General features: G+C 51.3%; 5 protein-coding genes across 5 annotated transcripts; 2 read left to right on the top strand and 3 right to left on the bottom strand.

The window, feature by feature from the left end:
- Positions 1–355: 355 nt before the first annotated feature.
- AFUA_6G04840 (TRAPPII-specific subunit TRS120) lies at positions 356–4,692 on the top strand (the record flags this gene model as incomplete). The annotated part of the gene is made up of 2 exons (XM_742501.1): positions 356–1,342; positions 1,408–4,692. The coding sequence occupies 2 exons, from the start codon at positions 356–358 to the stop codon at positions 4,690–4,692; spliced, it is 4,272 nt and encodes a 1,423-aa protein (XP_747594.1).
- A 678-nt stretch (positions 4,693–5,370) lies between these two features.
- On the bottom strand, positions 5,371–6,544 carry AFUA_6G04850 (SDR family oxidoreductase; the record flags this gene model as incomplete). The annotated part of the gene is made up of 2 exons (XM_742500.1): positions 5,371–6,339; positions 6,404–6,544. 2 exons carry the CDS (start codon positions 6,542–6,544, stop codon positions 5,371–5,373), a joined length of 1,110 nt encoding a protein of 369 aa, XP_747593.1.
- A 353-nt stretch (positions 6,545–6,897) lies between these two features.
- AFUA_6G04870 (Sec1 family protein) lies at positions 6,898–8,814 on the bottom strand (the record flags this gene model as incomplete). Its single annotated transcript, XM_742499.1, has 3 exons — positions 6,898–7,536; positions 7,597–8,622; positions 8,692–8,814. 3 exons carry the CDS (start codon positions 8,812–8,814, stop codon positions 6,898–6,900), a joined length of 1,788 nt encoding a protein of 595 aa, XP_747592.1.
- Positions 8,815–9,080: 266 nt separating this feature from the next.
- Positions 9,081–11,808, top strand: AFUA_6G04860 (lysophospholipid acyltransferase). Its single transcript, XM_742498.3, has 4 exons — positions 9,081–9,283; positions 9,382–9,426; positions 9,500–10,618; positions 10,681–11,808. The coding sequence occupies exons 1-4, from the start codon at positions 9,262–9,264 to the stop codon at positions 11,160–11,162; spliced, it is 1,668 nt and encodes a 555-aa protein (XP_747591.2). The 5' UTR covers positions 9,081–9,261; the 3' UTR covers positions 11,163–11,808.
- A 9-nt stretch (positions 11,809–11,817) lies between these two features.
- AFUA_6G04880 (putative serine-rich protein) lies at positions 11,818–15,048 on the bottom strand. The gene is made up of 3 exons (XM_742497.2): positions 12,500–15,048; positions 12,245–12,438; positions 11,818–12,189 (listed from the first exon to the last, which is right to left on the bottom strand). Exons 1-3 carry the CDS (start codon positions 14,373–14,375, stop codon positions 12,151–12,153), a joined length of 2,109 nt encoding a protein of 702 aa, XP_747590.1. The 5' UTR covers positions 14,376–15,048; the 3' UTR covers positions 11,818–12,150.
- Positions 15,049–15,067: the final 19 nt, after the last annotated feature.

Here is a 15,067-nt window from a genome sequence, read left to right on the forward strand (position 1 = left end):
TTTTCTCGTATGATTTTTATGAGCTTGGGTGTTTCCCTGTGGAAGCAGTCCAGAGCATATCGCCGACTGCCTCCCCTCCCGCCCCCCTTCCGATGACAACATGGCTGTGGATCCCCTTTCCCCCATTGCGCCCGCGCGCTTGAGGGCGCTGCTACTTCCTGTCGGGAGGATAAAGCGCTCGAGGTTCCTTAGCTTCGCTGCAAGACTACAGGCGGAAAATGTTGTCCGCCTGGGAGACATCAGCCCCAATGCGCGACCCAATCGAAGTAGGCACTGTCGCTTCTTCCGTGAGGAAGAAAGAATACCACAAGCTTATGACGTTGGGTGCAATGATTGACTGATTTTTCTGTTAGATATGTTTTCACCGCTTGCATTTCCAACTGGGATGATAATATATGACCTTACATTTTCCGTCCCTCCCATATCACATTTAGAGTTGTTCCCATTCGAAATCTTCCGAGAACCTTTGGTTGTCATAGCTATAGCGGATGGAGCCGAGTTACCTGAAGAAAATGAGGAGAGTGAGGCAGATTCAGCCACAAGGTCCGGCGATCGAATGCAACCCGGGCTAGACGAACTGTTGGACGGACTGCGCTTGCTTAAGGAGAAAAACACTCGGGCGCTAGTTCACCAGCTCTTGATCTTTGATCGTGAGGGCGTGAGCAAGCTTTCGAGTGGTCCCGACGGTATCATATGGATTCCCCGACCTGAAGCGTCCAAGGCGACGACGATAAAAACTGCGTTGTGCGACATCACGTCGATACTGCTTTCTGAACTTGACGAGTTCGCGAAGACGATTCAAAGCGTTCCATTTATTGAATCTCCCAAGGCCTCATCTTGGGGGCCACATCGTGGCCCAGACTTGCGCACAAGGCCTGCCGACAAGCTGATTCACCGGATGACACTGCCTACGCATCTCCCATCCCACCCTAATGATGCACCAGAGACTTCTTTGGCTTCCAACAAGAGCTCGCCTGGTCCGAGTGAGCATGAAACACCTACGACCTTTGACGAAATTACACGGTCTATCCAGCTGGCTAACCGCGCAAGTACCTTTGGCAAGCCCAACTCTCTACCGACCTCGAAAGAGCATAGTCGTGATCGAATGTCAGTGAGCGGAATGAGTGCTACTGATCGCACGAAAAACCGGATCAAAGGCCGTACGGGAGTAGTGATTGGGACCCTCTTTCTTCAGACGGGAAGATGGCCAGACGCTCTTAAAGAATTGGTAGAAGCAGCGACAAATGCCAGGGCTAGCAGTGATTATGTGTGGCATGCCAAAGCTCTCGAGTCAATCCTTCTTTGTCTTCTCATGTTCGCATGGGCAGGCATGGATTTCCAGGTGTGTTCTATACCTTAGTCTGCGTCTTGCTCACTGTACCCATTCCGCTGATCCCTGTGCGTTAGGTACCCCCGGTCTGCTACCCGGTCGCCGACAAATCCTCTAAAGCAATCCAAAGCAGTGCTCTTGAAGTGGGACAGTCTACGCCAGGGAACCGCATCATCTCCCTTCAAAATCTCGCTAACCTTTTACCCGACCTTGCGAACAATATCCTTCATCTCTACGATCGTGCTTCTAATATTACAGATGAGCCGGTGCCTCAGCTTGTCTTTTCGGAGACAGTAATCCGGCTCTCAAGATTGCTGGTAGCCGCGCGAATCCGGGATGGCGCTCTGGACGATAATGCTTTGAAGCACATCGTAATGAACGAGCCTTTGCTGCCACTGCATCGGCCCGAACGTCCTCGTGGCTTGATCATCCTCCGCCAGTCAGAGATTGCGAATTTCCTGTTCCGTGCTTTGCCACTCTCCCCTAGCTCAGGTCTGCCTGCAACAGATACAATACCGATTATCATTGGAGTCGTGTCTGTACTGAATGCGCTTGATCTACCGCGGAAGAAAGCGTTCATTTTGCGGGAATTTCTTTCGATAATAGTCCCAACTCTCGTCCAGGCTCGCAAAATCGGTGCTGCCGAAGTCGGGATTCACCCCGCCGCCGGGTTGGCGTCGCTCAGTGATACGGCATTTGATATTAACGCGCTTGATGTTGGATCAGGGAATATGGAAAGCAGCATGCGTGCCCTTTTGGGTCTCATAGGGGAAATATATGGTGTACAACCATCTCCATTCTATGAGTGGGAGAAGAAACGCTCCTCGACTGCAAGTGGGACGGATCCAATCCCTGAGTATGATTCTATCGCGGCCATTATTGAGCGGTCATTTCGCCATGTGGCCCTTGACAGATATGGCGACCTGAATTTGAAAATAGACGCTCTCAAAGCGTGCATCAACTGCTGCGAGGCGCTTCCTGATTTCACTGGTGTTCTCCAGTTCACAGTTGAACTGCTCCAAACCATTCGGGGAGACCTGATGCTTGCTGAAAATTATTATCAGCCTCCGTTCCTGCCGCAAGACGAGCAAGTTCGCCTATTGAACAATATTAAACGAACAGTGAGCGCTGCCCATAAGCTTGGCGCTTCAGACCTAGAAGCAGAATACTGGGATGACTTCCTCGTGCGTGACGTACGGCTCCTTGCCCTACCTGACTCTAAGCGACCTGTTCGACGTTCCAAGTCACACCTTGAAGTGGTCTCAGGCAACGGCGACAAGCCCTCAAAAGACCCGTTCTTGTACAACCCATTTTCTAAGACAAGCAGTAAAATCTCGGAGTCGCTCATGATCGCCGGTGAGCATGCAGCATTCACAGTTACTCTTCAAAATCCTTATGAGTTCGAAATTGAGATCGAGCGGATTCGTCTGCATGGTGAAGGTGTGCCATTAGATGCTGTTACAGAGTGGATAACACTTCCACCGCTTTGCCTACAAGAAGTGACGGTTATCGGAACTGCGCCTACAGAAGGGACAGTTAATATCACCGGTTGTATTGTTAAAGTGCGATATTGCAGGGAACGCAAATTCCCGATTTTCAAGGATCTCTGGAAACCAGAGATTGAAATGAAGTTCAAGCGAACAGGTCTCGCGGCCAAAAGACCTTTGACAGATCGACCCCTGTCGTGGAGCTCAACTACTTCGAAAGATGGGAAACAACAGCCGAAGAAAGGCCCCCAGACGACGTCCTGTGAAATCAAAGTCATTGGCCAACAGCCGGACCTCGTGATTGAGTCGATGTCATTGTCGCAATCCGCGGTGATGGTGCTGGAAGGAGAAACCCAGTCCTTCGACATCACACTGCGTAACGCGTCGAGTTGCCCGCTTGACTTCATAACTTTTACGTTCCATGATTCCACTACAAGACAGATCCAGTCCGCGTTGACAAACAAAGACCTGCTGCCGGTAGAAGTGTACGAGTTGGAGCTTCAATTATCTATGAAACCAGGCCTGCGATGGCGCCGACAGGGTTCCTCACCAGACAACCTTGTCATTGATGCGGGACAAAGTGCGACGTTTTCTCTCGATATCGTTGGCAAGCCGGGCTTGCAAGAGACGACTGTGCAAATTGATTATTCCTATATTGGGCTCTCCAACGGCCAATTACCGGAGGAGTTCTACACGCGGCAGTTGTTCGTACCGCTTACCGTGACGGTGAATGCTAGCATTGAAGTGGCTCGTTGCGACATTTTACCTTTTAGCAGTGACTTTGCATGGCGGAACAGCCAGGAATCGGAGCTGGATTCTGTCGGGAACAGCTCCACGGACGGCGACCCATTTGCCCCAGTGCTATCTCAACTGGGACGAGGCGCATACGGGCACGACCACTGCATCTTGCTACTTGATTTACGAAACGCCTGGCCGAATCCTTTGTCAGTCACTTTACAAGTGAGCGAGCAACCAATAGAAGAGAGTTCTGCGGAGGAATTCACTCCCAAGGTTGGACAGTACACCCTCACGGGAGAGCTTCAGCCGGGCCAGATCTCGCGCTTTGTTCTTGTCCTCCCTTGTGTCTATGTAGACAATCCACATGCTCCGATACCGGTTCTGAATACTGGAATCAAGAGGCAGTTTGTCGTGAGTGCAAACAAGCTCACTTTTGAGGCAGAAGCCGCGTCACGGGAGGCTTTCTGGTTCCGGGAGGAATTGCTCAAAAGACTCTCAGGCGTCTGGAAAGAGAGCACAACGACTTCTGGCCACAAGGGAGTAATTGAGCTAAGAGGCATACGAATGAACGCGCGGATGGTGGACGCCTTTCGACTCGACGCCATGGATATCAGCTTTTCCCTTAGCCCCTCCTTTCCGAAACAGAAGGCATCCTCCGCTGAAAGCATTGATGAAGTGATGCAGATAGGGCGGTCAAAATATAAGGTGCAGACCGACGAGATGCTTGATCTCACTGTTACCGTTCGGAACCGCTCCTCGAAGCCAATCCACCCACTTCTCCGGCTCCAACCCAGTCTTCGCCACCAACCCAGTAATGTTGCTCTTGATCTTTCGAAGAGGCTGGCATGGACTGGCATGTTGCAGCAAGTGCTGCCTATCTTGCCCAGTGGAGAGAGCACTAGTGTTACCATCGGAGTTACCATCTTCTGCCACGGAGAGTACGAAGTCGGTGCAAGTGTTGAAGAAGTGCGAACCCTGAGATCGACAGTTGGATTGGAGAAGGATCACAAGCCAGCGTACGATGCGCCCGTACTACACGATGATGAGGCCATCAGAGACTCGTTTGGATTAGACGCTACTCGACGAAGACGGATCTGGCATGCTAGAGAGACATGTATCATGCATGCTACTGATTAATGGTGTGATTTTCTTCTCAATGTACAGATTTGCGGCTCTGGGACGACCTGGTTTGACGACAGCCATGAACAACGTGTATGAATACTCCTCAACTTCTCACTTTTGAATTGTATGATTGAAAAGTCGCGCCAGCCGCTTGAGCGTTCTCGCTGAGGTGTACTATGGATTGGCTTCTGACCTGTATATATAATGTGGCTGCTTCTTTTATTGTATGGGGCGGTATCGAAAACTATGCTCTGAACGATGGCTATGTTATTTTGTTCTATAAACATCGAGTCCACATTGTACATGTGGCACTCTAGAAATGGATATATTTATATAGACATCATTTATTCCATGTCTTTCGCCCACCTTAAAACTCTCCTCGAGATGAGAATCCATCCGTGAAGTCCCCAGCATGTGTTACAGGAATGCAACATGCATATGTATATACGAGAACCTCGGATGTGCTCAAGCGGCTTCGCAGAGATCAAGAGGATCATAATAGATCCTTCAGATGAGCCCTTCAGGGTAGGGGGAGTGAAAGCCTCATAGTTGCCAGACGGGCTCACAGTCGCTCAACAGGAATTCTCACGATGGGAGCTGGATACTTGTCCAGTCTTATTGCCTTTGGAGTAGCGGCAGAACAACGTTCAACCGGAAATATGCGATAGTCGCAAAGGACAAAACCATGCTCGATCAGGTGGCCGTTTCTCGATCCTGTTTGTCCCCGCCCTCCGTTGATGGCTTGTCTTTCCCAGTAGAGGAGCCCGGCTGATCGCCCACAGGGAAGCTGAGATACTTCCAGTCCTCGATCTCCTCGATGATGCACTTGAGTCTGTCGCGGATGCTCTCGACCGCGTAAGTCCCCAGGACCAGTCGCAGTGGAGGATAGGAGCAATGGCCCAGCTGCCAAACCAGATGGGCCGCCTTGACCGCACTGGCAGGCTGCTTATCGCCGAGCCACATCAGCATGCGCCTTGCATGCGCCGCAGGCGCCGTGGGGGTATTATACGGCTCGCTGGGCTGCTTGACAAAGAAGTGGCCGTAGAGCGGCAGCGGCGACGCAAGGTTATGTTCGTTACTGGGCATGGTAGCAGTGTTCGAGACCAAATCTCCCACGTCGTCGCGGCGCATATGACCTGGCTCCACAAGCGTTCCCTTGATATTAAAACTGTCCACCTCGTACAGCATGCTCTCCATCAGGCCCTCCACCGCGTACTTCGACGCACAGTACGGCCCCAACCCCGGCACGCCCAGCGCGCCCGACGTCGAGCTGAAGATGAGATACCGGCCCGACCGGCGCTCGCGGAAGTGCGGCAGTGACAGCTGGATCATGTTCAGGGTCCCCGTAAAATTCGTCTCAAACTGGTCGCGAATCTCGTACTCGTCCTGGTCCTCGCAAGCGCCGATCACGCCGTACCCAGCGCAGTTGGCGACAATGTCGATGCGACCAAACCGCTCGATCGTCCGGTCGATGACTTTCTTGACTGTTTCGCGCGCGCGAACGTCGCATAGCAGCCCTAGGCAGTTCTCGTGTTCCTCCTCGAGCTTCTTCATTGATTCGGGGCTGTTCTCGAATGTGCGTCCGACAGCTGCGACGAGGTCATTGCGACAAAGGGCGGTCTTGACGAGTGAACGGCCCATATGGCCTGTGGAGCCGAAGATCTACCGGTCCAGCACATTGTCAGTGGGCACAGTGCAATTCGAACAAGAGTAGTGGTAGACGTACCAACCATACGAGCTGCTTGGGCGGGTTCTGAGGTCCTGGTGGATCGGTTGTAGAGGGGAGCTGGAGTTTTGGTTCTCGGGCGGCGGATGCGGAAGGCGACAGGGCATTTATCGGCTTGGGTGGTGAAGGATGAATATCCATCGAGGAGTAATATTGTTGTTCCGGGATATGGGAGTCAGGGGAGTGTGTCCATGCCATGGCTGTAGGTGGGGGGTAGTAGGGATGACGGAGGTTGATGGAATCTCCACACGCAAAAATCCGGGGTCGACCTCAACGATCACCCTGTATACAGGCATAGAATGGCCAGCTTATTTCCGCAAGTAAACAAAATCGACATTTACTTATTTATGCGCTCTCTCATTCTATTCATGAACTGTGAGATTAATGGCATCACCAGGGGATATAATAAGTATTTACTTTAGCAGAAGAATGCCGCTATTTGTCAATCGCCAGCGCCCAGCGACAAACTGTAAGACAGAAAAGCTGATCGGCATCTATCGTCCAATTTCTCTTCGAAGCCGTCCAGCGGCTGTGGAAGGGCCGGGCTCAGGCCACCCGCTCACGGCATCGTCAACTTCTTCCAAGAAGGAAGTACTGTTGTGGATGGTCGTGCCTCCTAATACCACACGCACTCCAGGTGAGCTGGCGTTGACTTGGGCCACCATCTTGGCCTCTTCGTAGGTTGCACCGCCAACCATAAAGATGATGATGTCCTGTGGCTTCTCCCGAGTGTGGCTACTGCCTTCCAGGAAGGGGTACTGCAACTCTTTCAATCGGCCTTTGATGAGATTTTGTAGTGTCACCTCAAGTCGTGGTGAATGTTGTGTGTATACATTCTCGACACCTTTGAGCCCCTTGAAGCGGTCCCGAGCCCCCGAGAACAACGAGGCTGATTCAAAAAGATCCGAGAAGCCGCCCGCAACAGGGGGCGCTTGGAGAGAGTGATGATAGGCAAGAAGCTTCGGTATGATATTGACCTTGTAGGAGGGAACATCCCCTGCTGTGACCAAGAGGTCAAGCAGGACCGGAAGGGCATTGGAAGGCTGCTTTTCGTATCGGAGGGCGTATAGGGCTACCAAGCGGATCTTATTATCCGCCGGTACCGTGGGTAACTGAATGATTCTCTGCAGTGTCTACAACAATTCATTGAGTATTGACCGTCCTAAATGTTAGAGGTTCAGGTCACGACATACCTTGAGGTCATTGGCGTGATTGTCATTGCAGGCCAAACTCTGCTCCAACTCACTGACGTCGAGTAGGTTATCCTCCCCCACCCGTCGGCTCAGCTCGCCGACCAGTGTGACGTGCTTGCTCACATTACCGGAGAGCTTACGGAACTCAGGGTAATCTTCCACGAAGCGCTTCATGTCTGCAATGGACTCGATGTTCATGGTGTTCTGAGTCTTCGTCTGATACTGCTCAACATACTCCTTGATGTTCTGACCCAGGTCGCCAAAATTCTGATACATGTTCTTCTTAAAGAACGGATCCTGATCCTGCGAAAGGACGATTTCCCGAAGCTCGGGCCGAATGTCAGGCACACCACGCAGATCCACTCTTCCGTTGGTGATTCCCAGTAATTCGTGAACCATCGCCTGGTACGTCCACTGCGTCAATAAAGGTGTGATGGGGTCGTCTCTCCGGTCCAGAATAAGCAGGATAGGAGGCGTGTCGGTCTTCCTGAAATTAAACAATTGCTCCTCCTGGGTCACCTGGTAGCGGACCTCTGTAGCTAATTTCTTAGCCAACAAGCTGTTCTTCTCGTAGCGGATCAGAGGGTTTTTCTTGAGCGCCAGCAACAGGGCAATCACTCCTTCCGTCGCTCGTTGCAAAGCGTCCGCATTCCACAGGTCCGGCGAGTGGCTCCACAATCGCTGGTTAGGAAACCCGAGGTTCAGGGAGCACAGGTCAGGGTTGACGACAAGGAAGTCGGCAAAGTGCTCCTGCACCACGCGTACCACTTCATGCCCATCTGCTTCCGCCAGTCGCTCCAAGGAAGACTTGCGAATAATGTTGCTCAGGTAAATATGATACTCCCCGTACTTGGGCTCCCGAAGCTCGTCGATGAGAAATTGGATGGAAGTCGGGGACGGGCGCACGAAGCACAGACAGCGCAGATGTCGCATCTTTTCGCGGGCGGCATTTTCCAAGCGATCGATCAGGTATACTTCATGACTCAAAAGGGCTGACTGTGTGATAGCGGTCGATACAATGGGCATCTGTGCATTATAAGAGTCAGCCTCCAAATTGAGCTTTCACTGCACTCGGCAGTAGAACGCAGATCCCACTGTCTCACTGTCGAGGAGCAAGATCTTCATCTTGGCTGACGATGAAGATCCTGTAGCCGATGCTGTATCTCCCGTGGTGACCATCTTGGAGATGTACCCGGATACTGCAGCAACGACGTCCATGATTGTGGTGATGATGCGGCCCAAGCGGGCGCGTTGGCCAGGTGGGGTGTTGTAAGTGTTTTGACGAAGTATCGAATATAGACACTTAGTAGATCAAGTAGGGTTGAAAAACCAATAGATAGGTGGCTCAATAATTGGACAAATACCCCTTCTCTGGTAGAGTAGATAGGTGCGTTGGATGCGTCATAAGACAGAGACGGACCACAAGGGGGAATGGAGGTACTTGTGAAGCCAAGCAAAACCATGTGAAGCTCTCCACTCGTGATGATTTCATGCCTTGTGCTTCTCTACTCTATTCTTTCATTTCTACCTATAACCTGAGGAACATATCTTTTCCACATCCATGCCGTCCTAGAACGATCCTTCCCCTAGTTACGGTTCTTCACCGTTCTTTTTTCTCAATTTTCTCATCTTGTAAAGCTCTTTTCATGAACTATCCCTCCAATAATGTTACCTTACGTCGATACTAGTATGTTGAATTACTCCCCACCGCTACATCCCAACAATTCACATTGCACCCGAATTACCTCAGGAAAAGCAGAGACTCATGATGTCGATCATGTATAGTATTCGGGTATCCTGCAAGGCTCACAGGAGCTTCGGTGGATGAGCGTAAGTTATCACCTAAGCTTCTTTCACCATAGCTCTGTTCTTAATGATTACTTTTCCCCCTCGGAAATAACAGTCAAGCTTATTGCATCATTCCTGCTCTCCTATCCTTTGGCCGGTCTGCTTAAGAGAATTCCCGACGCTCACCCCTGGAAGAAGAATGTCTTCATTATCGCCGTTTCCCTGTTCTACTTGGTCGGTTTATTCGATCTGTGGGATGGGTTGCGCACTCTGCTCTACAGTGCTGCTGGCACCTACGCCATCGCATACTACATAGACGGCTCGCTGATGCCATGGATCGGCTTTGTCTTTCTAATGGGCCATATGTCCATCAGCCACATTTACCGGCAGATGGTTGACGATCCTCAAGTGGTTGATATCACCGGCGCACAAATGGTACTCGTCATGAAGCTTTCCTCCTTCTGCTGGAACATTCACGACGGCCGTTTACCGCAAGACAAGCTGTCAGATCCGCAAAAGTACGCTTCTATTGCACAGTTCCCCAGCATCCTGGACTATGCGGGATACGTCTTGTTCTTTCCATCTTTATTCGGGGGTCCGTCTTTCGAATATGTGGACTATAGGCGGTGGCTTGATACGACGCTTTTCGAGGTGCCGCCCGGAACTGATCCGTCCAAGGTGCCTCCAACCCGGAAGAAGCGCAAAATTCCCCGTAGCGGCACGCCTGCGACCAAGAAAGCTTTGATGGGTTTGGTATGGATCTTTGTGTTCTTGCAATTGGGCTCTCTCTACAATAAGGAGTCGGTGCTTGGAGAGTCCTTCCTGAGCTATTCATTTCTTCGACGAGTCTGGATTCTTTATATGCTCGGATTCACCACACGAACGAAATATTACGGTGTATGGTCTCTTACCGAAGGTGCCTGTATTCTATCTGGACTCGGATACAATGGCTTTGATCCTAAGACAGGCAAGGTCTTCTGGAACCGCTTGGATAACATTGACCCCTGGAGCCTTGAGACGGCCCAAAACTCACATGGATACTTGGGGAGCTGGAACAAGAACACGAACCACTGGCTTCGAAACTATGTTTACCTGCGCGTAACACCCAAGGGAAAGAAGCCAGGGTTCCGAGCTAGTCTGGCTACATTCACAACCAGCGCATTTTGGCACGGATTTTACCCTGGCTACTACATGACGTTTATCCTGGGGTCTTTTGTCCAAACCGGAGCTAAAAGTAAGTATACAGCCGGTGGCTTTCCTCTCATTCTCTGGACATTTCAGCTCATCTCATTGCAGACATCCGGCGTTATATCCGTCCGTTTTTCTTGACTCCTGATGGCGCTAAGCCGCTACCTACCAAACGCTATTATGATATCCTCAGCTGGCTTGTTACGCAACTAACCATGTCCTTTGTCGTGATGCCGTTCATCTTCCTGTCGTTCAGTTCGTCCATCCAGGTTTGGCGGAGCGTGTATTTCTACGGCATTATTGGAAACATCATGTCCATCATCTTCTTCGCCAGCCCGGCAAAGGGATATCTTGTTCGATCCTTGAAGAAGCGCAACAAGCCACACATCCCACGCACTGCCAGCATGGAAAGTCTCCAACAACCGACCCTTGGTCTCCCGAATGACCCCGCTCGGGAATTCGATGATGCAGTCCAGGAAATCAAGGCTGAGTTTGAGGCGCGAAGAAGACGTGGCAGTGTGGTCGGAGTACCAACAGGCGAGGAACTGAAGGCCGCCGTGGAGGCCAAGCTTGGTCGGAAGATCTCGTGAAGTGATCTTGCTGGGGTGGGAAGTATGCGGCATGGCGGCGAGAGCTCTCGACTTGAGGTTCCTGCCCCGAAGTCATCTTGCCGTGAATCGCCGTTTGGTTTAGGTTGTCTTGGACGACGAAACGATTAGACTCACGTGCGAATATTGTTGTACTAGACTTACTATTGTTAGCGCAGAAGCGCCCCTTTTGCCTGTTGACGCGCGTTCAATCTGCTTTTCTTCACTTCCTGGTTATACGAAAATGGGGGTCTATTGTCATGGGCAGCTGTGAGAGAGGGTTGGATAGTGTATAGCCTGCCGGAGTTAATAACCTCATCCTCTGAGCATTGTGCGTGCAAGCTAGGTCATGTTTCCACAGGTTTGACGCTCATACTGACTCAAGCCGAAGTTCGTCTGAAGTGTTCCCATTGGTCATGATCCTAGATGAAAAATCTAGGTCACGCTCCAAAATGCAACGCTATGTACATGAGTACAGTACATGAATCTCGAAAAAATACAAGATACAAATAATATATAGGTCCAAAGAAATGGCATAAATCCATAACCGGTTCGTAAACCCTAATTATACCATCGCCTGGGGCGCCCAAATTCGCTGTAGGCACACTGAAACACACCATTAACCGAGGGGTAAATTAGGCAGGATCAGAAAGGAAAAAAAAAAAAAAAAAAAAAAAAAAGGTGAAGTGCAAGAAGTCTAAACAAAACATTATATGCATCGTGACGTGTCGTACAGTCGTGGCAAATTGAATTTTTCGGTTTCGGATGAAGGCGAACCAAGCAACCAGTACCGGGAGCGGGAGAAGGAGACCAAAAGGATGTGGCGGAATGGAGAGAGTCAACTCCTGAGTACCGAATTATGAAAGAGTCGTCGATCCAATCGACGAGGTGCAGGATATCTGGCGTAACTTGGGGAAATGATAGGTCGACCGCCGGGGTGAGGGGATACAGGACAGGCCGAAGTTTTTTAAGCGTATCGAGAAGTTGCAATTTAGAAGCCAACTGTACTGCCGACGACAGCTAGCGTTATCTGGGGGGGTAGTCAGTCGCGGCCCAGAAAGAGATACCCTGCTTAATAAACTTACAACAATGGCGATAATCACTAACCCTAAAGGAGTCATCCATCGATTGAGATTCCTCCACCATCGAGCGTTCTCGTAACGCCTGCGCCCAAGTTCATGAAGTCGCATCTTGAGGGCCATCTCCAGTTCGGGTCCGTTCTCGTCCAGCACTGCATCTGGCTTCTCCGGCAATGGAAGGAATGCGGCAATGAACCAGGCTACAACACGGTGTTGTCAGCGGCTTGCACAATCAAGGTTCAGGGCAACAAGTGAACTTACCAAGTGGAAAAACGAACCCCAGGCAAAAGGACCATACTTGCATGTTCCTTCGTCCCAGCAAGGGCTCTGTCCGAGAATCCATAGAAGGCGCGGTCCATGGTTTGCCTTCTTGCCCAACAGCCCGCTTGTCAGGATACAAGTGCGGCGACCAACTGTGTCGTAGCCGGTTGTTTGCGTCCGATAGCTGGTCGGTCTCTGAGCCCTTGACCCAATGGTTTCGAGGGTCGCGGGGGTCCGGTGGGGCCATCCAACGCACACTCCCAATTGTTTCATTGGTTGGAGCTCTCGATCGGCCTGATGCTGTTGGGATATGCCGTAGAGCTTGCGAGTTGGACGTCGCAGGGCGGGCAGTAGGCGGGCGGGTCCCATCAATCACCGACAGCGCAGAGTTCACGGTCTGTCCATCAAGACCATAGTACATCTTTGCCCAAGCCGGAAGTATGTTGTAGACAAAGCTTGAGCTAGTTCCCGGTCGCTTAATACTGTTGCTGCGCAAGCTACTCTTCCTCGACTCCGACGAAAGACTGCTTGGGACAGCTGGATTGGTGGGACGAGCTGGTAGACTTGAGAGATGGTCCAGATGCTCATCTCTGTCTGAGTCGCTTACCAGCCACAACGAGGACGATCCCGGTCTCTGGCGCACGAGTGCAGCCGAGGGCCTGGACGGCTCTGCAGCCGACAATTCGCTGGGCTCATCGGCCCCGGAAGCAAAGCTAGAGTCCAGCTCGGCGGACCACCTAGATGTGACGGTTGACAAATGGGACTTGAAGCGGTCAGATGATTGGTCGGGGGTGAATTCTTGGACAGTGCGATCGGATGCGTTGGCGGATTGTGAAGTATCCACCCATGAACCTGATGATGAGGGAGCCAGGATTGTGGGATATTGGATAAACACGCCACTATCCACAATAGCCTGGATAACCGAGGGTGGCCCGCTGCGAGATGAAGAAGTAAGGGACCGAGAATGACTGCGGCCGCGAGGTCGGGTGGAGTTAGAGTTTGATCGCACTGATGGATGGTACGGAGGAGTAGATCGGAAAGATTGTGAACGAGAACTCTGCTCTTCGGAAGATCCGTGAGTCCACGGAGCGGCACCAATATGTCTGATAACAGTCCCCATAGAGTTCAAGGATGTCAGCGAGTTAGAACGCGTGGCCGAATCCGGGTTTGAGGAAGGACCGATGCGGACAAAATTTAAGCTGGAGTTGTCGAGGGCAACAAAGCTGGGACTTGACGGCGGTCCAATGGTCACGACGTTGGGGCTTGAGCCGCTCGAAGACGCATGTTGAGCACCTGACGGTTGGCGCGACGGTCCTGGGGTTTCCGACACGACGGGTTTGATGCTGGGAGTTGCTGTAGGGAGCACCATCAAGTCTTCGTCGGAATACCCAGCATCTGAACTCCCAAGGGACCTGTTATAGGCCGATTTGTCACCCGGAAGAATTGGCTCGGGAAGAGAAGAATTGCTGGATTTAGGGTCATCTTCCCACACCTGTGAGGGAGTATTTCCGGGATCAATCGTGGACGATATATCCCAGGGATCACCGACAGACTGCTCGAGCAAACTACTCTCGGCGGCTCGGCTGGCATTGGACGACAATGTAGCGGTCGACTGATCATGTGCCTCGCCGGCGTGGAACTCCGGGTAATGAGCATATTCTTGCCCTTTGCCAGGCCGTGGTAACAGGATATGCTCCGGTTTGGTCGGAAACGGAGTGGCTGAGTAAACATCGTGCGCTTCATCCTCGTGGTCTTTATCCTCGACGATCCGCAAGGAGGACGGCGGTGGAGACGTCTCGTTCGTTTGGGATGCACTGCGCTCATGGAGAGCTCTCCGTCGAGGAGAGCTATTTGTTGAGGGTTCAGTCGAGCGCATATTGGTTGGGTTGATTATTTCATATTACCAGCAAACACCGGCAGAATATTAATTAATTAGTCAAAAGTAGCGATAACGAAATGAGTGTGAAGAACAGAAGGTAATTGAGCCGGCCATGCGGTTGACCGAGGCAAAGTCGAGATCAGAAGATATGCAAATGTTGGTAGTACACGATACTGCTGATCGGGCTTGACGGGTGGCAATTGGTGAAGGCTGGCAAGGTATGTAGGTATGCTGCTGCTGCTATTGTGTTATTGTGTTGTTGTTATTGTTGCTGTTGTTGTTTGTTGTGGTCTATAACGCTGTGATGCAGTAAGGAATGCTTTGATACAACCAAAACCCAATGCGAAATATAAGTCCAATCCAATGGCAAGACGACCGAAAAGAGCGTATTTGTGACGACGAAAAGGATTGTCGCCCACAGTTGGAATTAGGAGTCAAGCCAGACTGGTAGAGTGAAAGTAAGTTGAAGAATTGAAGGTGCAAAGAGCGTTTGAACTGAAGAGACCGAGAAGCAGCACTCAAACGAGTGTCTCTAAAAGAGCGACAGAAAGCACAACGACTGGAAAATGACCAACGACAGCCTGAAACACGGAAAACCCATCGAGCATGCAAGGCACGAGCGGCACTAAGTGGGCGATATCATTTATATGGAATCGCGCTGCTCCGCTGGCGGTGAAAAGCCCGGCGTT

Source organism: Aspergillus fumigatus, chromosome 6 (genome assembly GCF_000002655.1).
Source record: "Aspergillus fumigatus Af293 chromosome 6, whole genome shotgun sequence".
Classification (NCBI taxonomy): Eukaryota; Fungi; Ascomycota; class Eurotiomycetes; order Eurotiales; family Aspergillaceae; genus Aspergillus; species Aspergillus fumigatus.

What these genes read in the sequence shown, in the direction of transcription:
- AFUA_6G04860 (XM_742498.3), top strand. Translation starts at nt 9,262, where the DNA reads ATGTTACCTTACGTCGATACTA. An exon ending in AGGAGCTTCGGTGGATGAGC is followed by an intron (nt 9,427 to 9,499) that starts GTAAGTTATCAC and finishes CGGAAATAACAG; the next exon opens with TCAAGCTTATTGCATCATTC. An exon ending in TGTCCAAACCGGAGCTAAAA is followed by an intron (nt 10,619 to 10,680) that starts GTAAGTATACAG and finishes ATCTCATTGCAG; the next exon opens with ACATCCGGCGTTATATCCGT.
- AFUA_6G04880 (XM_742497.2), bottom strand. Translation starts at nt 14,375, where the DNA reads ATGCGCTCGACTGAACCCTCAACAAATAGCTCTCCTCGACGGAGAGCT. An exon ending in GGGGTTCGTTTTTCCACTTG is followed by an intron (nt 12,439 to 12,499) that starts GTAAGTTCACTT and finishes ACCGTGTTGTAG; the next exon opens with CCTGGTTCATTGCCGCATTC. An exon ending in TAGTGATTATCGCCATTGTT is followed by an intron (nt 12,190 to 12,244) that starts GTAAGTTTATTA and finishes CTACCCCCCCAG; the next exon opens with ATAACGCTAGCTGTCGTCGG.